General features: G+C 38.1%; 1 protein-coding gene across 2 annotated transcripts; it reads right to left on the bottom strand.

The window, feature by feature from the left end:
* Positions 1-165: 165 nt before the first annotated feature.
* Positions 166-23,954, bottom strand: DDX21 (DExD-box helicase 21). Of its 2 annotated transcripts, XM_065922483.1 has the most exons (16): positions 23,782-23,920; positions 23,109-23,212; positions 21,426-21,869; positions 19,880-19,955; positions 18,955-19,133; positions 17,777-17,894; positions 13,781-13,966; positions 12,628-12,773; positions 11,764-11,913; positions 11,115-11,276; positions 9,791-9,910; positions 8,786-8,859; positions 6,420-6,579; positions 5,550-5,684; positions 3,481-3,525; positions 166-2,933 (listed from the first exon to the last, which is right to left on the bottom strand). In XM_065922483.1, the coding sequence occupies exons 3-16, from the start codon at positions 21,804-21,806 to the stop codon at positions 2,664-2,666; spliced, it is 2,202 nt and encodes a 733-aa protein (XP_065778555.1). In that variant the 5' UTR covers positions 21,807-21,869; positions 23,109-23,212; positions 23,782-23,920; the 3' UTR covers positions 166-2,663. The 2 variants fall into 2 exon arrangements, with proteins under 2 accessions (XP_065778555.1, XP_065778554.1); XM_065922482.1 differs by lacking the exon at positions 23,109-23,212 and having other exon boundaries at positions 23,782-23,954.
* Positions 23,955-24,512: the final 558 nt, after the last annotated feature.

The raw sequence follows: 24,512 nt of genomic DNA, 5'->3' as shown, positions 1-24,512 counted from the left end.
ATTCCAGTTTTGTAAATGAATTCCTGGAAGAGATGTCCACAAGTATGTTGGATATATGGTGACTTACTTGCTTTTCTGTTTGGATATTTATATCTATCAGTTATTATTTTTAAAATAAAAATTCCAAGCTTCAATTTTAGGGAAAAAAGTCACCAAAAACATAAATAGTAAGTACTAGTAACTTTATTATGGCATAAAGGTCTATTTGTATACATTAACTCAATTTTACAGTAAAAACACTTTATGTACAACTGTAAAGAAACTGCTGCACAGATAGTTCCAACATAAAAACTGGTTGTTTTTTTACAAGTTCATTGAGTTGTCTGATACATAAATTGGAAAATACTTGCTCTGTAGAAAATGGTAAAAACGGTATTATTTCCCAGGCTAGTCCAATAAGCCCATTTAAACCATACAGTAGTTGAATTATACATTTATAAATATGATTTGAATTCTCGGACCCAGGAGAAACTTTAGCTTCATTTATTCAGTCAGTCATGTTGTCCTAAGCTGTGTAAAGTTAAATTCCCATTCATCTTCTCCCTTACTCTCTTGAGTATTTCCTCCTAAAGGACAAGGACACTGTCCTACTTGATAAACCAACCCATTCCTATCCAAACTTAAATGTTTGGGTTGTTATTTAAGTATGCTCAGTATCTCAGCAAAAGCAGAATTTAATAAAACGTGATCCACAAGGCAGGAGTTGTTGGTCATCAACTACCTAACTCCCTCTGGTTTGAATGGGAAACCATGAGGAGGTCAAGCGATAAAACTGACAAGTGGATCAAAGAAGAAAAGCCAAGAGAATGTAAGAACAGAGACATCCAGTCAGGATTCAAAGACAGAACTGACATCTTAATAGAAAAAGAATGCTGTCTCAAGAACCAAGGAGTTGGTTATCTGAGAGCCCCTTACTGAAAAGGTGACTGAATAAGAAGCAGTTGGCTACAAAGACCCAGTCAGAGAAACCAGTGTCTAGCAAGATTTCAGGTGTTCAAAATAATTAAATGAAAGTAAGATGTGTTTGAATTCCTCAAATCACAGTTTATGTCCTGAAATTTCCAGTAAGTAATTTCTAGGAATCAAGGCAAGAAAACAAAGCTACTTTTAAGCTTCTGTACCTTGTGCGAAGTTTCCCAGAGAAATAACACTTGAGACCTCGGAGCAATACTGGCCAGGGGCTATATTAGGTTTTTCAGTTCCCTCAAATCAACAACTTAAAAATAACCATAGTTTGCTCCTAAAAAGAATTCTAGGTATCTGCAACCTTTCAATGGAGTAGCAGGCTATTAGGAAGAGATTCTATACTGTGGCTATAGCAGCTAGGCTTTGAGAAACTAAACTGGATCGTTGTACCTAAAATCCCCAGCTTGCCCATTAGAACTTAAACTCTAGAAAGAGTAATGAACCATTAAGTTTTCACCATTTAAAAAAAAGCTTTAGCAAAAAAAAAAAAAGCTTTATCATGCACCTTCACTCATTCTTCTCTTTGCTCTCAATATACATGTTTCCTTCTTGCATGTAGAAAATATTTTCAGTGGTTTTTTGACTCTTCAGCAATGCAAATCTCTGCCCCCTATTCCCCTAGTTCCTTCTTAGTAAATAATGTTAATTTTCCAATAGGAGGTGGAGTACATTATCATCAAGCACCATTTATCTAGCCTCCTTATGCACGAAGAAAGTTATGGGGCCATGTTATACACCTGGAATTCCTTAAAGATACTTACTTTCTGGTAAAATACTTGCATTTACACATATACATTATTTTTAAAATCTGTGAAGAATTCACTGAAGCATGAAATCACCTTTTATTGAGACACTAAAAATGTATCAAAATGCATATAACAATAGCTAATCTAAATACTATCTCCTATCAAATGTATCACCATCCTCCAAATCTAGACCATATGTAGGCATAAACTGTATTAATCACAGTTAAGTGTGAAACCTTGCTTCGAAACATTGCTATTAATTCTCAGAAGATATACACTAGAACCACAGGAGTAACTGGAAGGTAAGTGGCTGAGGAATAGTTAAAAAACAAAGCTTTGAGTGCTCAAAGTGCTTCTCTAGAAACTACTGTATTCCCCATGGTATTTAGGAAGGGCACTATTAAGAATGAGTGTGAGTGATAGTTGCTCAGTCATGCCTGACTCTTTGCAACCCCATGGACTGTAGCCTGCCCGCCAGGCTCCTCTGTTAATGGAATTCTCCAGGCAGGATTACTGGAGTGGGTTGCCATTTCCTTCTCCAGGGGATCCTCCTGACCCAGGGATCCTGCATTGCAGGAGTCTTTACCATCTGAGCCACCAGGGAAGCCTACTACTAAGAGACATTTCTAAGTATAAAGACAGGTTAACTTAAAAAGTATCAGCAGATACATGCTTGACTTTATCTTATAATCTATTAATACATTAGAATATGTAATGAATCCATACACCTTTTCCAAATACTCAAGATGGAAGTAGCAATAAAGTTATAAATGACAGTCATCAATCAGATGAAATAATTTAGATGAAGCTTTTCTCTCTCGAAGAGATGGGGACTGGGCAAGTGGTCAGGAAGGAAATACAATGTGCTTTTAACTTTGTATGAAAAATAATGTTCAGTTCCACATTGCTGAACACAGTTCTGTTTTTGCCAAATAAATCCTCTACTTCAAGTTACTGTCCAAATGCTTTATTAAAACTCCGCTTCTGGCCTTTGTTTTGGAATCTGTTACTTTTGTTGCCACCTCCTGATCGCTGTCCTCTGAAGCTTCGACTTCTTTCCCGCTGTCCCCTGACACCTCGGTTGCCCTCGCGCTGTCCCCTGAAGCCTCGACTGCCTTCCCGCTGTCCTCGGAAGTTGCGATATCCTTCCCGTGGACCTTCCAGCTCTGGTTGCTCCGTGGCCACAGAAAGCTGCCAGCGCCGTGAATCATGCCACTTTTCCTGTTGAGAGAAGGTACTGTTTTAATCTGCTGTGATTTCTACTGAATTTGGTTTTAAAAGGCATGAGAAAGACAATATTTTTACCTATTTTCTAAAGAAAAACCAGGTTGATAACCTAAGTGCTTAAAAGGTCACTGGTCAAAAATAAAGTATCACTATGCATATCCTCATAATTTATCCAATCTAGTAACTACAGGGTAGCCACAGAATCAGGTAGTAAAACATAACTATACCATGTATAAACATATTTCTGACAGTACTGAGTAACGATATAGCAATTTAAAATGTCTATATAAACCCCCTGTAAAATCCATGGAGAAAAAACCTGGGTATTGTTCACAATGTTGTAAACAAAAACAGGAAAACAGGAAGGCTGAATAAAGAAAAATATCAGTATAAAAAGAATAGCAGAAAAAGTAGTAAACTTTACTTCTTAATGGTCTTTTAGAGACTAGAGCTGTTGTTTCCCTATTATTCTGTGCTTTAAATAACAAACATTTTACAGTTTAAATACACATTAACTTCAAAATCTAAGAGAAAAGAATACCTGTACTTCTGTTACTGACGCAGTAGGGATATCAAAGCAAACACCCTAGAAATCAAAACAAATGCAAGTTAATCCAGATTTTGACAAGAATTAGAAAATGCACATTAATCAATACTCCAAAAGACTAGGTAATTATGTAAAAGACAAACAAAAAGATAAAAAAAAACCCAATTTAGACAAACTTTAGACCAAGCCTAACACACTACATCCCCAAAGAACAAAAGCAAAGCCAGGGGTATTTATGAAAGGACTCAAGACTACCTAGAATTGACTACAGATCATTCTTGGCTATTACACTGTGCTAATCCTCATGGAGCTATCAGCTGCATTTTATAGCTGAGAAAACAAAGATTTGATGAGGCTAACTCACTTGTCTTAGGTCCCACAGTGGGTAAGAGCAGTTTTAAAAACTTGGTAAGCATAGCTCTAAAATAAAACCTATGGTTTACTGCCTTCCTGTAATCAGGATGACCTAACTAAAAGCAGAAAAATAAATTATATTGTTCATTTTCTAGTTTCTATAATTCAAGCTCCAATGAAAAGTATTTAAAAATTAAATATTATACAGGACAGTATCTTCGTTAACAAGCAGTGCCATCATTTCCAATTAAGAAGTCCTCAATCCCTGGTCAAGGAACTAAGATCCCATAAGCCACTGGATGCAGTCAAAAAAAAAAGAAGAACAAAGTCCTCCTGTTTCTCAGTGTCCACAAAATAATCAAATTCCCCTCGTAAGTGACACAGACACTCCTCTCCCCTGGCTATCTTTAATTGCAAAATTTTGAGGAACATCCATTTCACCAACAATTTACCCAATTATAACCATAGATAGCATCAGGTACTGCTGGATTTTGCCATCTGTGGGAATCTTCATTCACATATTAACTAACCATTCAATACCAGGCACTCACTGCAGTATAGAGACATCTAGAACACAGTTTTGGTCCCTGAGTCGGCCATAGGCAAACACAGTAAGGCAAAAGTTACAGGAAGAAACCCTAAGGATGCTGAAGTACACACAGAGGTGCCCCCATCTCTGCCATCTGGCCAGGGGAAGCTTCACAAAGACTTAAGGCTAAGCCGAGTCATAAAAGATACCATGGAGATAAGAAACACTATGTAAACAGTGGACTGTGCATACACTAGGATGAAAGAAAGCAAGATGTACTTGGCATTGTTGGACTGGAGGGTGCTGGTGGTGAGGAGATAGAAAGGAAGTTGCTAATGAGAACAGGAGCCAGCTAATGAACCCCTTGTGAAAGCTGGGACTCTATCCCACAGATAATGTGCACTTGCTTAAGGAGGTAATCAACACGGTCAGATAAGCAATGAGTTGAAGATAAACCTGACTTGGTTTACAAGGTCAGTAGTTCTCCAAGTTTAGTCCATGTGCTACTGGGATCTTTGAGGCATTCTACCAAGGAAACATATTTTTATAATCCTACAATGTTCTCTGTCCTCTTCACTCTCTTAAGGGTAGAAGGTTTTCAAGACACTATATTACAGTTGATATCGTTGTCTGACGACTAACAGAACATATTCTTACGCTTCATTAGAATTTGTCTTAATTTCTAATACATAAATATCAATAGGTATAACCCACATAAACAAAAGCATTTTGGTGTCCCTAACAATTTATTAAGAATGTAAAAAGGTCATTAGAGCAAAATACTTGAGAATTGCTATGATAGTCTATGCCATTAACTGACGGCCGGAGTCAGAAGAATTAACACTAGGTTCAAAAGGCAAGATTTTAGATTTTTAATTCAATTTTGAATATTTCTACATTAAGTTACTTAATAAACCCCATCTGGGTGGGGATGTCAGGGAAGTAGACGGATCTTCAAGTCTGGCACTTTATGCAGATAGTTCAGGCTAGATACACTTGGGGCAGTTGCAATGACTAAGTGGCAACTGAGTTGCCCAGAGAAGACTGCCCAGAGAAGACTATCTACAAAATGAAAATATGCAGCATCTGGAAGAACAGGGAAAAGCTACCACACAGTGTTTCACGGCCAGCATGAAGCTACTGAACCAAGGTGAGGTTACAACAGAGGCCTCAGCCTTACCTGCTTTCCTTTGAGAAAGACCATTCCCTTCACTTTGGAATCAATATCCTCACCCAGCTGCTCTTTAAGTTCTTTCCAAGCATAACTAATGTTTGGCATTTCAATTGAGCACCGCAAGATCATGGTCACAAAGCCCTATGGAAAGGGAACAAAGTTAAAGTTTTTAAACACTTGTCCTCATGTTTCTAAAATATTTATGAGAAAGTTCTTTCTAAAAACATACTCCTCTCACCCTGCCATTTTAGTACAAGTAAAACTGAGCAGCTCTGAGTAAGACTGGTGCATTGTGCTAGCGTTGGTATCCAGATCGTGATATTACACTTTTGTAAAAATGTTACCACTGCGGGAAACTGGCAAAGTGTACAAGGAATCTCTCTGTATTAACTCTTACAATTTCACTAGAACCTACAATTATCTCAAAAATCTCAACTTTAAAAAAAAAAAGAAAAGCATTACCTTTTTAAGTTTCTAGGTATGCTGGCTAAAGGAATCACATGCGCTTACACTGTTTATATGACTGGGTTTTTTTTTTTTTTAGGATTAAGAAAAACTGATGTACGATGCACATACTATAAAATCTGGCATTTTTAAAGTATACAATTCAGGGGGTTTTAGTATTTTCACAAGATCTACAATCATTACCAGTATTTAAAATTCCAGAATATGTCAGTATCCCTTTACCCCACCAAAACCCACATTCCCTTTAGCAATCACTGCCATTGCCCTCCTCCAGTAAGACACTGCAACCAGTAACTTTCTGTCTCTATGGATTTGTTAATATGTATCAACCTTCATGAAAAAGTTAAAACAACTGGGAAGTTTCAGTGGGACACTTGTAGAAAGTGTCAGAAATTTGACAGGAACCCCTACCGCTTCTGAGTTGATCAAGGAGCGCTGGTCTACCGACGTGGCACCGGAAATGTGGGCGAGGGCTGCTGCCAGGGCTTCCACAGCCCCCTTCTCCTCAATCAGCTTCTCGGCTGATTGCTTGAAGTGACCAATCGCAGTGGGAGGCACAGAGTCCAAGAGCCTGTGGTTTGATGGAAAGTAGATTTGTTAGGAAAAAGGATAGTCAAAGTGGACAGATTTCATTTTCAAGACAGCACAATCTTGAGATCCAAATCTCAATCTTTCAAACCAAATCTTACACATGTGTAACATCATTTTGATGTAGTGTATAAAATTATCACATTTCTGTAGGAATAAATCCACTCCTTTGATTGTGTCTAATTCTAATTTACCATCTAACCAAGAAAAATTTATCCAAGAAAATAATAAATAAGACAAGTATTAAGATGTTCATCACACTGTTACAGAACGAGTATAAATAATTTTACAATGTGCACCAATATGGACTGGCTAAGTAAACCATAAAACAGATACAATGATATGCCATACTGCCACTAAAAATGTATCAATAAATGACAAGCTTTTACAATAAAGTATGTGTTACTTTTAGAATTAGAAAATACTACAGCTATTCTCATTCTGAAATAAAAGAACTCTCAAATCACGTTATATCAGACCTTTATGAGACTATACATTTGTTAGGAAATGACTATTATCTTGGTGATAAGAAATAAATGTCACATCTCAAAATTGAAAGAGATCACCAAGACAAGGAGGAACAAGGCTACATGAGGCAACTTCTTTTGGCAAGGCTGACGCTCTAGAGGCCTTCTCATGTACTGCTAGCATCTTGGTCTCTCTTCAACTTTCTGGCCATCTAACCCCAAATTTCCTTAACTGGCATCACAGGAAACCCTGTCTGCAGGATAAAGAAAAGCATGCCACACTAAAATAAATTTGAAAAATGCTGAGTTAAATTCTTCTCATTTACAAAACTTTCCTGAGCTACTAGTATGCTAATATTTAACATTTCTTCTGATTATGAACTCTTTTTTAAATTAAGTTTCTCACACATTTATAATAGTAACTATGAAAAACACTGTAAAAGTGTTGCTCAGACTCTGGTTCTTAAGCAGGGCATGTAGCTCACCACTTGGAAACATTTGAAAAATGACTGGGACCTTTTTGGTGCCACCTCACTCAACCTCAGGAATATACTGCACGGCCAGGGATGCTAAACAGCTAAGTATCTTTGCCAGTAAAAAATGGGCAGAAGACCCAGACACTTCCCCAAAGACATATGCATGGCCAACCAGCACATGAAGAAATGCTCAACATCACTAATCATCAGAAAAATGGAAAAGAAAACTACAATGACCATCACCCCATAGCTGTCAGAATGGCTATTATCAAAAATATCACAAATAAATGTTGGAGAGGATGTAGAAAAAAGGGAGCTCTTGTACACTGTTAATGGGAATGTAAATTGGTGCAGCCACAATAGGCAACAGTATAGAGGTTCCTCAAAAAACTAAATTACCACGTGATCTTACAATTGCACTCCTGAGTAAATATCCAAAGAAAATGAGACCGCTAATTTGAAAAAATTTCATAGCAGCACTAGTCACAATTGCTAAGACATGGAAGCAACCTAAATGTCCATCAACCAATGAATGGATAAAGATGCGGTACATACACACAAGGGAATGCTATTCAGCCATAAAAAAGAATTGAGTATTGCTATTTCCAACAACATGGATGACCTAGAGATTGTCATAATAAATGAAATCAGAAGACAAATATCATATGTTATGACTCATATGTGGAATCTAAAAAAATAATGCAGATGAAACTATCTACAAAAAGGAAACAGACTCACAAACTTATGGTTACTAAAGGGGAATAGAGCGGTGGGACAGAAGGGATAAATTAGGAGTCTAAAACTAATACAATACAGTAAATCAACTATAGCTCAACAAAAAAAATTAAGTATTCTTCAATTTATAGGACAACTGCACACACTGAAGAATGTTCTTGCCCTTACGCAAGTAGCACCTCCAATGATACTGTTCATCTAATCCTTACCATCTAGATATTTTCCATAACTTTTACCTACACCATATCTAAGATATAGTTATTTAAAATGCCCAACACAACCAAACTATTAATAATGGTTTCCTCTGGTAAACAGGATTGGGCACAATGTTCAGAAATGAGAATTTTTATTTTATACAATTTTACTCAGCACAGTCTATTTTAACAAGCAGGTTATAAATTTTTTAAAACACTAAATAGAATACATTTTAATCTAAATTTCATTAATGCACAAAAACATGTAATAAATAGAGCGAACATAAAACAAACCACAGCAGTGGTAAAGAACATACCTAATGGCATCTTTGCTAGAAGCTTTTATTATCTCTGTTGCAGAAGGAACACCTATTCGTTTAAATTTAATTCCCTACAAGGAAATGAACCATAATTTAATGTACAACATGGCCATCAATTATTTCTATTGAGACCAGCAGTCCCCCAATTTTCTAATACTTACCAAACATATTTGGTAAATACTTAAAGCAAACCTTTTATCTTAGAAAGGTTTTTAGATTTACAGAAAAGTTGCAAAGATAGTACACAGAGTTCCTGTCTACCTGCACCTATTACTTTGGTACATTTGTCACAGCTAAGAAACCAACATTACTATTAACTGAACCCCAGGTTTCATTCACATTTCACTAGTCTTTCTAACATCCTTTCTTCTCTTGATATCTGACCAAGGACACCACATTACATTTAGTTAATGTCTTCTTAGTCTTCTCTGATCTGTGATAATTTGTCTTTCCTGTTTCTCATGACCTTGACAGTTTTAAGGTATGCTAGTCAGTATTTTGTAGAATGTCCCTCAATTTGAGAATATCAGTTTTTCATTCACCTATCACAGGAGAAAGTATAAAATTCTTCTGCAAGGAAAAGTGCCTTCTTTCTCATTAAAAAGTTTCTCCTTTTGACAGTCTCGTTCGTCTTTTATAGTTTTCAAGCAATTCTCCAAACTTCAAGTAACCCCCTAAACCTACACTGAAAATATTTCTGATGTATTCATTGTGTGTGCATCACTGTCTGAAAACTGCCTTTCAAACATCTCAATAAGAAAAGACCCCTTCTCATCATAAATATTAAGACAAAACCACTGCTTTCAAATGCAAAGTTATTCAAAAAGGCTTTAAATCATAGGACAATATATAAAACACATATTTAACAACAAACTTTTACTCATGGCCACATGCTTAGAAATAAAACTTAAATAAATAAAGTTAATAAAAACCAAATAAAGAGACAAAGACTGACTTTGGAACTCAACATTAGCTGAATGAAGGCTAAGAAAACAGTTTTACCGCTTTCTGCTCCACTTGGACTAACTGGTATTCTTCTTTGTGTTGGTAAAAGCAGATGCAAACCCCGGTTCTCCCAGCTCTACCTGTTCGCCCAGAACGATGAATGTAGGATTCAACATCCTATGGAAGTAAAATACGTCAGTGATACTGAACCATGAAGAAAGGTAGTCCTGAGAGCCTATGCAGAGCCAAGCGTGGTGGTGACAGACCTGGACCGAGAGGGGATAGTGCGAGGGAGGAGGCACCTAAGCATTCCAACTTAAAGAACTGAAAAAACTTTAAAACCTCTAGAACAGTGGTCTGTCCCTATGCAGTGGGTAAATCTGCAAAAAGTATTGCTTTTTTAAAAAAGCATTATTTTATTTAACTCACTATACCCAAAAGTTTGCCATGTCAGTATGCTATTTCTACAAAACATGTTATCAATGAGATATTATACATTCTTTTCCCACAAGTCTTTCAAAACTACTGTGCATAATAGAAAGTTCACATTTTTTAAAAATCCAGTGTGTATTTCATACTGACAGCACATACAAGTCAATTAAGACCAGTTGCATTTCAAGTACTGAACAGCTCCACGTGCCTGTGGTGCTCATGCTAGACAGCGCAGGTATACAGGCTTACTTAAGTAATGTCTATGTTACACACTTATGGGACATCCTGTGTAAGAAATGGTGACTTTGCAGTAATGTATTTTTCCATCACTGTAAACACTAACCCTAAGGGATTTGCCAAATTTGGGGGTAATGGGATCTTCATGCTTGAAGTGATGGGAACAAGCTTCTTCAGACTAACTTTTAAGTAAGTGTTCACACCATATAAACTGTTCATCAAGGACCTCTTTGGGAAGTTCCCATCACCCAAGCAGTTTTAAGCAGAGGTTGTTAACTACAGGCCTTTCTCGCTTCTCTATTCTCTAGCTCTCAAGTTTATCTACCCTACCACACCCCATCTAAGCCTTACCAACTTTAAAGTCCAGTTCAAAATTGCACTACCCCCATCCAGCAACCTTTCAGGACAATGCTCTGACCAGAAATTATCTTTCCAACCTCTGCCCACTCACGACACTGTCAGTTCTGAGAGAGGTGGGGACATATGACAAGTTCATTTTAAAATCACCCTTAGCAACCTAACACCCCGAAGAAAGCTATCACTAATCATCTGAAAAGAAGCATACAACTTTCAATTTATTTTAGCATCCAAAAGAAATAACAAAATAAAAGCAAAGTGTAGCTTTGCACAGTAGAAGTATCATAGCCAATGAAGTTTATCCGAGGTGAATTACTAATTTGGGAGGAAAAAAATCTAACTGTAAAACTCTTACCTTTGGTGGAGAACTTTGAACAACCAGATCAACCTCGGGGATGTCTAACCCACGTGCAGCAACATTGGTCGCAACCAAAACTCCAAAATCACCATTTCTAAAACCCTTCAGGGTGATTTCCCTTTGCTTCTGTGGAATGTCTCCATGTAACGACTGGGCATCCTGCCAAAGAAACAAGCTCACTTATGAATACCAGATCATACAATGCAGGTACTTTTAAAATCATCAATTAAAAAAAAAATAAAATAAATTAAAAAAATCATCAATTAGGCCTATAAAAACATTCACATTTTGGTGACACCTCTGCTGAAAATAATACAAAGGGGAAAATATGCCTTCCATGGACAAGCCTCAAATTTTCAATGGTGGTCATTAAATCAACTGTATTCCACTATTTGTTGTCATTCAGTCACTAAGTCGTGTCCGATTCTTTGCAACCCCATGAACTGTACCATGCCAGGCTTCAACTATTCAGGCTATTCAACTACACCAAATATGAGTGATCAAATATTTGTCAGGGTAACCTTGGGCCTGAGTCACGCTTTCTTCATCTGTGAGATAAGATGGGCAAATCAGATGAACGCTAAGATGCATACTCTATTAACTGAAAGATGCTGTCTCCTTATGGGAAGAGAAGGTAAAGACCAACCTGTCTTATAGCCACATTCTGTGACAACTCCTGGGCTTCTTTCTTCGTTTCACAAAATATGATAGTGCGCCCTTGAAAACCACTGTACACTCGGATAACGTCTCCAATAACTGCTGCCCTCTGAGTCCAGTGGCACTTGATAGCCAGATGCTTAGGAAAGAGGGAAAAAAGATTATTCAGTAAAGCCTCGCTAGAATCTAAAATCATCTGCCCAACTCTAATGATACTAAAAGCAATTGTTTAAGCCTGACTAGAGAAAACTTCCACCACCACTGTTTAGAGGGAAAAAAAACTAAACAACTAAAGCAGAGAGCCTTTCCTCTTTCACCAAGGAGTACCCGGCTTCTTTATCCATTTTCTGACCTAACCCGGAAAATGTAAGAAAAGAAATGCTGTTCCTAAATTCCCACAAGAAACCAAATAACAGACAGCAGGAAAGCCTGTGTGTTCTGTTCTTTCATCCACTTAAACATGCAATCAGTAGTCAGTTTCCATACAGGTCTGTTGCTTGGATGCAATAAATTCCACTAGGTACCGGACACTAAGAAAAAAACAGCTTCTGCACCAACACTAGGATTCTGTTGCCCTCTAATGTATAAACTCAAGGTGTAATGTCACTCCACTTACTAATTTATATAGATTTAAGTTCCAAAAGATTCTTCAATCAGGCAACCAGATGATGAAATTCAGAAAATACAGATACCATATACCACTCAATTAGAAACATAACTTTACTTGACTTTTCACATAGATTTAGTACTTATCTGGAAAAGGAGTTTGTATTTGCAGTCTAAATACGATCAGACAGGGGAAAACATTATATATTATTTGTAACTAATGCCAACAACTGAATGAATCATTTACCTCTACAGTTATTGCCGTTTTCTGTGTCTTTTTACCAATTAGGTCCACTTGTTCATATGTAGATTTCATGTATTTCTTGGCAACATTAAACACCCAATAGGGGCAAGTTGCAGAAAAAAGCAATGTTTGAGGATTGTCTTCTGAATCTTTGAGGGGAAAAAAAAAAAGCATGAATAATTCAAAATAGCCTACACAGACAGAATTCCACCTCACCCAATTTTTCCAGGGTCCATCCAACATTCTACAAGAAAAACACTTTTGACACCAAGTCAGGCATTGAGGACATAAAAATTAAAGACACCAAGGTTCCCAGTGGGCAAAGAAAAATTGCCTTAATTATTTAAGTAAAGGATTCTTGAAATACCCAGAACTTAGTTATTTTGCTTTCTAACCATTGGCCCTTACGAACCACGAGGAAAATCTGTCCTTTCTAATGAGACCTACTAAGTGGTTAACACCAATTAAACAGGTCCAATAACCAACGAATTTAAATCACTAAATAACCTGTAATCAACACAACAGATTCAGTACTCATCTATTCTCCAAAGCATTTCCTCAACATTTGGAGGCTAGAACTCTAATTTATTCATTTTTTGAGGTCAGACACTAAAAGTAACTCCCCAACCTCAATTTTTTTAAGTTTGCTCTTAGAATACAACTGCATTTTCCTATATTTCAAATAGTAGCATAACTGACAGAACCCTTCTGAGAGCAACCGACAGTGTATATTGAGGAACACGAACTATTTATGCCTTTCAAATCAGATCTCCTTTGTAGGAATCTATCATTAAGAACTAATTTTGAATATTGTTGTTTGAAGTAAGCTGTCTACATAAAAATGTCTGTAAGCAGATTTATATTATGCAAAAATTAAAATATATAGACAGATTATCATGGCACAAATAGTTCATGGAGTTTTACATGTACAGTATGATTACAGTTAACATACACAATAGCACAAATCAGGAATAAACCAAAAACAAAGTATACCAACTTGGCTTCTCTTATTTTCCCAAATTTTCCCTATTATAATTATGTGCAAATCATAGAAATTTCCTGCCAACTTCCTAAGGCTTCATTTAACTTTCAGAAAACTACTTAATCACTACCCTTCCTCTGATCCCTTATGCCAGTCCTTGAATGTAGAATTTACCTTTCTTGTATGCTACACATAAAATCTCTTCCACTTGATCAGCAAAGCCCATATCCAACATCTGATCAACTTCATCCAGGACAACATGCTTAAGTTTGGAGAGATCTAGCTTGCCATTCTGCAGGTGGTCTTTGATACGACCTGGTGTCCCAACCAGGATATCGATCCCATTCTTCATGCGTTCAACTGTAAAGAACACCAATGATGAGATATGCTGGATTTTTAAGTCCTTTTATTAATCTGGAACACCAATTTGATATATTTTTATTCTAAAATATTAACTACAAGTATTAATACAAGGTACTTTAGAGACACTTGAAGCACTCCTTGACCTACTGGGGAAATATGTAAGAAATGACAGTCCAGAGACTTCCCTTGCAGTCAGTGGTTAAGACTCCACACTCCCAGTGCAGGGGGCAGGGGTTCAATCCTTGGTGGGGGAACTGAAGATCCCACATACCACACAGTGTTAGTGAGATGGACAAAAATAGAGTGGCAGTCCAGTATACTACATGACATAACAAAAAAAATGCACCAATGAGGGATGGTAGCACCAGGAAAGAGATTATTTCCTTTACTGATGGAGGGTGTCAATATTTCACAAAGTGAAAAGAAGTATCTTAAAAAATAGTAACTTCCTATAGGCAAGAATGCCAGGAGAAATATCAATAACCTCAGATATACAGATGACACCACACTTATGGCAGAAAATGAAAAAGAACTAAAGAGCCTCTTGATGAAGGTGAAAGAGGAAAGTGAAGAAGCTGGCTTTAAACTCAACGTTCAAAAAACTAACATCACAGCATCTGGTCCCATCATTTCATGGCAAATAGATGAGGAAACCATGGAAACAGTAACACTTTTTCTTGGGCTCTAAAATCACTGCAGATGCTGACTCCAGCCATGAAATTAAAAGAAACTTGCTCCTTGGAAAAAAACCTAGAACAAACCTAGACAGTACATTAAAAAACAGAGATATTACTTTGCTGACAAAGGTCCGACTAGTCAAAGGTATGGCTTTTCCAGTAGTCATGTATGGATGTGAGAGCTGGACCATAAAGAAGGCTGAGCACCAAAGAATTGATGTTTTTGAACTGTGGTGTTAGAGAAGACTCTTGAGAGTCCCTTGGACTGCAAGGAGATCAAATGAGTCAATCCTATATGAAGTCAATCCTGAATATTCATCTGATCCTGAAGCTCCAATACTTTGACCACCTGTCACAAAGAGCCAACTCACTCAAGAAGACCCTGATGCTGGGAATGACTGAAGGCAGGAGAAGGGGACAACAAAGGATAAGATGGCTGGATGGCATCACCAACTTGATGGACATGAGTTTGAGCAAGCTCCAGGAGATGGTAAAGGACAGGGAAGCCTGGCATGCTGCAGTCCATGGGTCGCAAAGAGTCGGACACGACTGAGCGACTGAACAACAACACAGGCAAGCAGGTATAGGAAGATCGGCAAGAATGACAGGATAGATGGGCAAGTATTACGACAAAGTGCAGAGATGTTCAGAAAAGTGGGGTTCAATGTAACTGGGGTGAGATGGTAATGATACAACTTTTTTCCTATCCTTTTTTTGAAAATTAATTTTTACTGCTGTGTAGTTGATTCAGAGTTGTTAGTTCCAGGTGCACAGCCAAGTGTCCCCTGTGCTATACGGCAGGTTCTTATTAGTCATCTAGATGTAACTTTCCATCGTTACTGTAGTTGAGGAATCTACTGCTAGGTACTCGACATACTTACCCAATTTCATCCTCACAGCACTGCAGGGCAAGTTTAGCAATCCTACATGAATAAACTAAAGTGCAGAAAAATCAAGCAACTTAAAACTAAAAAATCACTCAGGTACTCTGTGAGCAGAGCTTAGAGGCAAACCCATGCCGCTCTGATGCCAAAGCCTATGTTAGTTCCATCAAAACTAAAAAAGAGATAATCACAAGCCTTGTGTGCCAATACTAAGTCTTCTTTTGTCATTTTTTATATTATTTGTAAATTTTTATTTTATATTGGAGTATGCTGCCACTGCCCAGCATCCTGAGAGAGTATCAAACTACATTTCACTAGCCCAGGAAAAGACAGAAATTCAAAGTATAGTTGCTACTGACTATGGATCACTTTTTTTTTTTTTTTAATGTATCACTTTTGTACCACTGTAAAGTCAAGAACTCAAGTCAACTCATCTTAACTCAGGGACCTTTAGTAGCTCTTTGGCTACATGAGTATCATATTGGTAGGGTAAATTCCTATAAAGTAGAATTATTGAGTAAAAGGGTATATGTATTTCAATTTAAGGAGGTGGTGTAATTCTCTAGTAGTAAAGAATATGCCTGTTTTCTCATTCAAGGAATTATCAAACTATCTTTTATCCTTTGATAGTCTAACAGGTAAAATACTCATTATAATTTTAATTTACATCTCTAATTGTGAATGAAACTGAATTTTATTTCATATATTACAATCCACTTTCTTATAATGTGAAATATTAATGCTCTCTGTTTCATCTTTAATCTTTTCCTTATTGACATACATATTAAGGGCTTCTCTGGTGGCTCAGCAGTAAAGGATCTACCTGCCAATGGATTCCATCTCTGTGTTGGGAAGATCCCCTGGAGAAGGAAATGGCAACCTGCTCCAGTATTCTTGCCTGGAAAACCCCATGGACAGAGGAGACTGGTGGGCTATAGTCCACAAGGTCAGAGAGAGTCAGACGCAACTTAGCAACTGAACAACAGCAGCTGATTTACAATGTTGTTTTAGTATCAGGTAGATAGCAATGTGATTCAGTTATACATATACATATATCTACTCTTTTTCAGATTCTTTCCATATACAGGTTATCACAGAGTATTGAGTTTCCTGTACTATACTGGAGCACCTTATTGATTATGTTTTATATACAGAAGCGTGCAGATGTTAAGCCCAACCTCCTAACTTATTTCCCACCCACCACCCCTGCCACCTTTCCCTTTTGATAACATAAGTTCGTTTTCTTCCTTTTCGGGTTCCAGGGGATGGAGGCTGGGGGTGGAGTGGGCTGTATGGCTTGCAGGATCTTAGTTTCCTGATCAGGGACCAACTGAAAGCACTGAGTCCCGATCACTGGACCACCAGGGACTTCACAAATATGAGTTTGTTTTCTGAGCGTCTGTTTCTGTTTTGTAAATACATTCTCTTGTTTCATTTTTTTAGATTGCATATATAAGTGATACCACATATTTGTCTTTCTCTGCCTGAGTTATTTAGTATGATAATCTCTAGCTTCAACCATCTCGCTGCAACTGACATTATTTCATTCTTTTTATGGCTGAGTAGCATTCCATTGTATATATGACCATATCTTTACTCATTCATCTGTCCAATATGAAGACTTTCAAAATGCTTAAGTCCCTTCCTGAATTATGTATCTGACCTACAAAATAAAGTTTCTAGGTCTTAAATTGGGAAATAATGGAATATTATAGGAAGGGATACATATGGCTCTTGGCACCAGAGAAAAGAAAGGCTGTCTACAGTAAAAAGAGGCAAAGACCCAAGGTTTTTGACAGATAAAAATAACCTTGTGTTCTGACTTTCTAGTTCCTGGACTCTGTCCTCTTAGGCTCAGTAAGGCATTACTGCAGCCTTTAGGTAAACATAGATAAATAATAACAAAAGTCCTAAGATCCATATACAGATCTGACACATCATCATGCAGGACCGTGTGCCTGACCATCTTTAAACAATAATGGCAAAAGAGAGAGTTCCCTGGTGGTCTAGTGGTTAGGATTAAGCACTTTCACTGCCATGGCCCAGGGTCAATCCCTGGTTGGGGAACTGACATCCTGCAAGCCACACAACGTGACCAAAAAATAAAAGAAAGAAAAAAAAAAGACAAAAGAAAACCACCATAAATGACTAAATCAGGTAGGAAAAGACAGATGTCAGAAGAAGTTCAATCAGGTCACCTTAAAAGTAGATGGCATTTTCCTTTCCTCACTTGTGGATTAACTTACTTTGTCCTCCATAGGGAGTTCCACCATAAAAACAGGCTACTGCCAGCTTTTTTGTGATGTCACTGAAGTCTCTGCTTACTTGACTTGCCAACTCCCTTGTGGGTGCAAGAACCAGTACCTGAAAAGAAAAATTAATAATGCAATCCAAAGTATTATGCAATAATTGTTTAATATATTTCCAATGCACCAGGAGGTTCAACTCATCCTAAAAATTACTTTCAAAATATCTATAATAATACCTACAATAACACACAACAGATTTCTAAAACGAAAAGGTACAGCCTAGATTTAAATTCAGGTGGCCAGGATACAAAATCTATAGTCTGAAATCTCCACACTGCAGTGAAGTGGAAGTAGAATGGAAGTCAGAAGAGTAAGAGCAGACCAATATGGTGAAGGGCTCTGAATCATAACAGGAAACACAACACACAACCACAGCAGACCCTCAAATAGGGTTACAGCATGAAAACAAATGTGATTTAAGAACAACCTCATACAACCATTCAACAGGTATTTACTGAACATCCATTATGTACCAGGCACTATTCCAGGTGCTAGAATAATTTATTGTTACAGCTGCTGAAATTGCAGACAAATAACAGTAAACAAATGAATAAATGAAGACAGGGCATGGATACTGGAAAGCCCGTGAATGAGGTGAGGCCAAAAAGTCAGGTACAACAACCAAGGTGACAATACATGCATTCCAGGGAGGTCAAGGTTTGGCAAATGCCAAGTTCTTTAGAAATGAGCTCAACAAGCACCATCCTGATCAGAGGCTTGGCTTCTTCACATCTAATACGCCTTTCCTATGCAGACATCTCTATTAAAAATGCTTTTCCCATTTTAGGCAAAAATGGACACACTTGACCAAATCTTTTGAGTCCCAGGGACATCTTAGAGTCTTAAAGAAATATAGAAGGATTAATAATAGAGGTGGTCATTACCATGGAACAAATTACAATATTTAAACACATAAGATTTGCAGTCAACAGCCTTAAAAGAATTATCCTGATTTATACCTTCAGATGAAGATCTCTAGTAAAAAAGATCTTAAGAAAAAGGCCTTAAGAACTCAAAACGAAACAAAGGGATGTATAAGCGATGTCCAAGCAATGTCCCTTCCTTGTGTGGACTTGGAACCTGTAAACTCTAAAGACTGTGTTAAAGATACTTACCTGAGGGGCACGCCCTCTCTTCCGGTCTTGCAGTTCTCCAAGAAGTTTCTCAACCAAAGGGATAGCAAAGGAGAATGTCTTTCCAGTTCCTGTCCGTGCCTGTGCAATCAAATCCTTCCCACTATAGACATGGTGAAACGTCTTTGCTTGTATAGGAAACAGGAAGGTCACCCCACGGGCTGTGAACAAATGAGCCATGTTACCTGACTGTGCAGTTCTTAAAACCCCAGCCATACTGGAGGATGAAAGCATAGTCAGGCTTTTCTGATCCTGCAGAATTCTAGAATTCTACATTCTGGTCACATCTACAAAGTTAAGTTCAAATATATTCTGGCAATGAATAATCTTCTTGACCAAAAAATATCAATAAACTTTAAAGCACTAAAGTACAGTAAATACTTATTATCTTAAGAGATGAAGCCCCTTGTCATGAAATCTCATCCACAGGCCAACATAAGCTCAAAAATCAGGGTTTCGCTGTCTTGACCGCACCACACCTGATTCAGAAAACAAGTAAGTTGAGCATCTGTGACTTCCTACTTGGTTCATAGGCACAATACTAACATGAGTCAGGCTAGTATCATTAACCTAGAGATGCCTCAAGAAGTGCAAGAGGGTAAAAAAGAAAATACCAACACGGTATCAACTATTTAATTGCACCAGTACTATCAGTCATTATACCTCTGAATATACATAATGTATTTTCTATTTTTTTGAATATATTGAATAAATTTTAATCATTCGTTTAAGAGGCAGTAAAGGCCATCACTAGTTTAGTCCTTTACCAAATATACAGACCTACTTCATTATATGGCTGCGTATATCATCCTCCAATAAGAACATGTCCCAGTTTATCTCAACAAAATCAGTAGAGTGCTTCCAAATAACGTGTTCTAACATTATACAATATTTCCAAGAATATTACCTTTAAGAAGTTTAATAGTTTCTTCAGATATGGGAAAATTAGAGAAAGCTCCTTCTTTTTGCTCCACAGTCATTTCCTATCAAATAAAGGGCCATAGAAAGAAATCAGTAACTTTATTCCTACAGGTTAAATACAGAAAGCCTTCTAATTATCCTAAAACATTTCTTCTAAATCAACCAAAAAGACACAAACACTCTTGTAAGTAAATCAAGATCTGAAAAGGATAAAGATGATAGTAATCTATAAAACCCTAACAGAAGAAAATTTTGTGGCAAATATATACAGCATCGATATACCACATATGGCTAGTGAAAGTAGATTCAGTCTCAACTAAGGACTTTTCCAGTTATTCCAAATCAACAATACACTGGTGAACAGGTTATTAACCACTTCCCATAGCAACATCTTTCATACATATATTCACAGAAAATAAGGGATAAGCATTTATGACAAATGATTACACTGGCACTATATGAATGTGCCAAAATCTGAATGTCCAACAACTGAAAAATTAAGTGAATTTCTAAACATCTATATGATGGATTACATAACCACTAAAAATATTCAACATTTAAAAGGAAAATCCTTATATAAAAACATAGGCAACGGGCTTCCCTGGTGGCTTAGTGGTAAACAATCCACTTGCCAAATCAGGAGACATAAACTCAATCCCCAGTCAGGAAAGATCCCACATGCCACGGAGCAACTAACCCATCCACCACAACTATTGAGCCTGTGCTCTAGAGCCTGGGAGCTACAACCACTGAGCCCAAGTGCCATAACTACTGAAACCAGCGAGCCTTAAAACCCATGCTCCCCAACAAGAGAAGTCACCACAATGAGAAGCCCAGGTACGCCATCCAAGAGTAGTCCATGGAGCAGCAAAGACTCAGCACAGTCATATATAAATAAAAATATTTTAAAAATAAAAATATAGGTAAGCTAGGAAAAGGCAAGATAACAATATTGATAAAATTATAATCTGACAAAAAATAGCTGTATATGGTTTTTATAATCAGGAAAAAATTTTAAATGTTGATTACAACCCTACGACAAAGAGAAATTTACTAGATTTAGCATTTTTCTTTGATGACCGAGCTTCTGAAAAAACAGTATTAGCTTCCAAAGGGACATTTAAGCATCGTACTCAACTCGAGTTAGTTAATGACCTAAACAAAAAGACTTGTGCAATCAAGCAAGCACCTTCTCAGTGGTTCCACTTAATAATGATTTACTAGGTGAAACCCTCAGAGGGCTGGAGCACATATGCGTAACTATATACCTCCTGTTGATTTCTGACTTGAAAATAGGCAGATCAAAGTGTGGAGAGAAGACATTCTCTAAACTTAAACCTTGCAAAGGAGGCATTCTGACACTGCAGTTTTTAAAATACTCACCCTGCACCTCAAGAGAGGTGCTATCCTCTTGATAAGTGCTGACACATCCAATTTCCTCCCATTATTAAATAATATGTGTAACAATTATATACTTATTTACCTGAATCAACATCAAAAGATACATTCTACATATTAAAATGCAACTTTACCTGCTTTAACTCACTGTTTTCTTCACTGGCAGCTTCCTTGGAGTTGGAGTCAGGTCCAGAGTCAGGGAATCCATTCTTGAGGTTGGGGCTTTTCTCTTGAATTTCTCCATTTATTTCTTTTTCTTTCTTCATCTTTTTGGGCTTAGGTGTACCCAATTCTTCCTCAGAAGGTTCTTCATTTTTTATAACTTTTTTGGTTTTAGGAGAAACAACTGTCTTTTCACAAGGCTCCTTTGATTTTTTCGAACTTTTAGTTTTAGGAGAAATAATGTCATCTAGAGATGGCTCCTCTTTCTTTTTTGTCTTTTTAGATTTAGGAGAATCCCCGTCATCCTCAGAAGTCTCTTTCTTTTTAACCTTTTTAGCTTTGGAAGAAATCATTTCTTCCTTTTCTTCTGCTGCCTCTTCAGTCTTACTAGATTTTAGCTTCTCTTTTTTACCTTTCTAAAAAATAAAGACAATGCAAAGCACTGATACAGTTGCATAATACATTAATTATGCATTATTTCAAGATCACATAATTATGAAAAATACAATTTGGAGGCATTTTTCAACATGTGTATTTGCAGAGGCAAAAATCAAACAGTATGTTTTTTAATACTGTTTCTTGGCTAACATGGAGAGAATAATGTACCAATAACTTCATTAGCTTGTAAGAGAATGCTTCTTGGTAGCTATTCAATTGTACAAGCTGTACAGTCCAATTTTTACAAGGGACTTGGAATGGCTCACAGGATTCTCCAACATGTTCTAAACCACAAATTACAGGAAGTGATCAAGAACAATTTAACTTAATTTAAACTTGATTAAGTTAATATGACCATGTATGTCCACAGATAGATGATATTAAGCAGATTTCTTTCTCTGCTTGAAGCCCTCTACAGGTAAAAGAGATTCATAATCTCTGCCTTGCTTTTCTCACAAATGCAAAGAAATTGACATATAGACACTTTATGAACCAAAAAGTTGTAAAAACCCAAACTATCACCTCATGCATAAAAAAGATACACCTAACTTTAAGGGAAAAACAGCACAAAATCACAAGAAAATGGAACAAGGGAAACCTCAAAACCAAACTAGATTACAGTTCCTACTTGAAATGTCTGACCACCTCCAACTTTTCATATTTCTGAAAACTTGGTTTTAGTGAAAATGTGTTTTACCTTCTGTTAAAACCTCTGTGGCAGAGCCTCAGGCCAAGGCAAGAAATATGGAGACTATTTCATTGAGCTGAAATCTGCCTCCATAAAACTTCAGGTTTGGCCTCTGCTCTTAAATCGTGGATGAATGGTAATCTCTCTCATATGACCTATCCTTCAGACATCTGAAAAACAATCTGGTCCACTCCATTCTGAGGCTTCAATTCTATCATCCCTTTGTTCCACCAATGAGAGCGGATTTTCAGTCCCTGTGAACTGCTTTGGAATGCAGTGGAGTTTGCTGGTTATGTCCTTTCTAACTTCAGCATCCCACAACTGAATAGGCTGGCCGATGCAAGACTAGGAAACCAGGACTACTTCCTCCCCTTGGGGACAAGTCTCTGCTACCTCCGCTTCCTACAACACCAAAATATTGCTGCTGGAAAACTCTCCCGTTAAAAAGACTCAGAAACAGCAGGAAAGAAATTCTAAGTCATGAACAACACAAGTTTCTAGGGACAATCTTTGTTCTCTCTGACCTTACCTCAGAACAGAGAATCAGTCACAAGTAAAATCGCTTTCTAAGGAAGTAACAGCAAGGAAGCAGACAGCTATCGAGGTAACTTAAGACTACCGCACACTGCTGGCCTATATAAAAAAAAAAAAATACGGTGTGCAGTTAGCACAACACGTCTACATTTCCATGGGAAATCTGGCCAACAAATATTAAGAGGAACTGAACTAATTTTTCGTCTAAGGGCCGCTTTCCGGAAAACTGTATTCCCACCACTAAGGTAAAAAATGTCACGACGGACGCTACCCACGTGTGCAAGATGGGTTTCTGGCTGCGCCACTTCAGGAGGAAGCGCTGGTCCCTCTTTTGATTTACAATTCCCTCCACGCACTCTCACGCCGGGAGATCCGAGTCTGGGCCAAAATGTGGGGCCTAACGGTGACCGGGTGCCGGACGTCCAGACTCTGGGACCACGTGGGACACCGGCCGGCTCACTAGTTCACATCTGCCCGGACTTCTCGGCAACGCGCACACCGCCCGTGGAGAGCACCGACCATTCCCGAAACCCACTGGTCGAAACCCACCCGGGCCTCCGGCCGGGCAGGGTCCGCACCGCACGCCTTGTTCCCCGGTCCGGGCTCCTACTCTTAGCGCCCGGCCGCTCGTCCTGCCTGGTCCCAAGTCCCTCGGCCCTCAGTGGTACCTTCTCATTTTGTTTTCGCGGCATCTCCACTTTTGCCACGGCTACGTCTGACTCCAAATCCGCGTCACTAAGAAGTTTCCCCGGCATCACTCAGCACAAGCTGTTTAGGCCGACCAGTCTCGTCTACCGCGTGGAGAGGAAAAGAAAACGCTGCCCCTACTGCCCACCCAGCTTTCGTCACTTCCTGTAGTAAAGCGGAAGCGGAAGATACCGGGAGGCGAGGGCGTCGGTGGTAGTACCAAAGTAGGTTCGTCTCACATCCGGGGGACTCTGTGAATTAACTGCTTACGGCGCCTGAACTAGAAGGCATCTATAGGAGGGTAGGAATCACAAAGGTTGATTTTATTCTCGTTCAAACACTGCCCAGATTCTCGCTAGCCCTGACCTGATAAATGAAGATTTGAAGTTGCTTCTGAGCGGCGCCTCTTCAGTGCTTTGTATTATTAGATTGCTCGTGTTTGTAAGATCCTTTCACGCGCAGACGCGCGAGATGTGTAATCAACTTGTGGAAACGTCGGCCCTTGAAAGGAGACGCCCAGACTCACAAGCCTGGATAAGAACTAAAAGTCAAGCGGGTCTGGTCATGCATTCATGCGTGCGCTCTACATATGTCCGCTGAGCATTCACCGTGTCACGTGTGAGAAACAAGGTCGGGATTCGGCACAGCAGTCTTGTCTTCAATAAGCTTTGTAGACTGGGGGGAGATGGAGAAGTGTCAGTTGTTTTGAAGG

Source organism: Muntiacus reevesi, chromosome 2, assembly GCF_963930625.1.
Source record: "Muntiacus reevesi chromosome 2, mMunRee1.1, whole genome shotgun sequence".
NCBI lineage: Eukaryota > Metazoa > Chordata > Mammalia > Artiodactyla > Cervidae > Muntiacus > Muntiacus reevesi.
Note: the sequence above shows the minus strand (reverse complement) of the source record. Positions and strands in the feature narration are given on the sequence as shown.

Coding starts and splice junctions, on each gene's coding strand:
- DDX21 (XM_065922482.1), bottom strand. CDS start 23,868: ATGCCGGGGAAACTTCTTAGTGACGCGGATTTGGAGTCAGACGTAGCC. Junction 9,911..11,114: donor TTCAAAGTTCTCCACCAAAG/GTAAGAGTTTTA, acceptor TTACTTCCATAG/GATGTTGAATCCTACATTCA. Junction 8,860..9,790: donor TCCAAGTGGAGCAGAAAGCG/GTAAAACTGTTT, acceptor ATTTCCTTGTAG/GGAATTAAATTTAAACGAAT.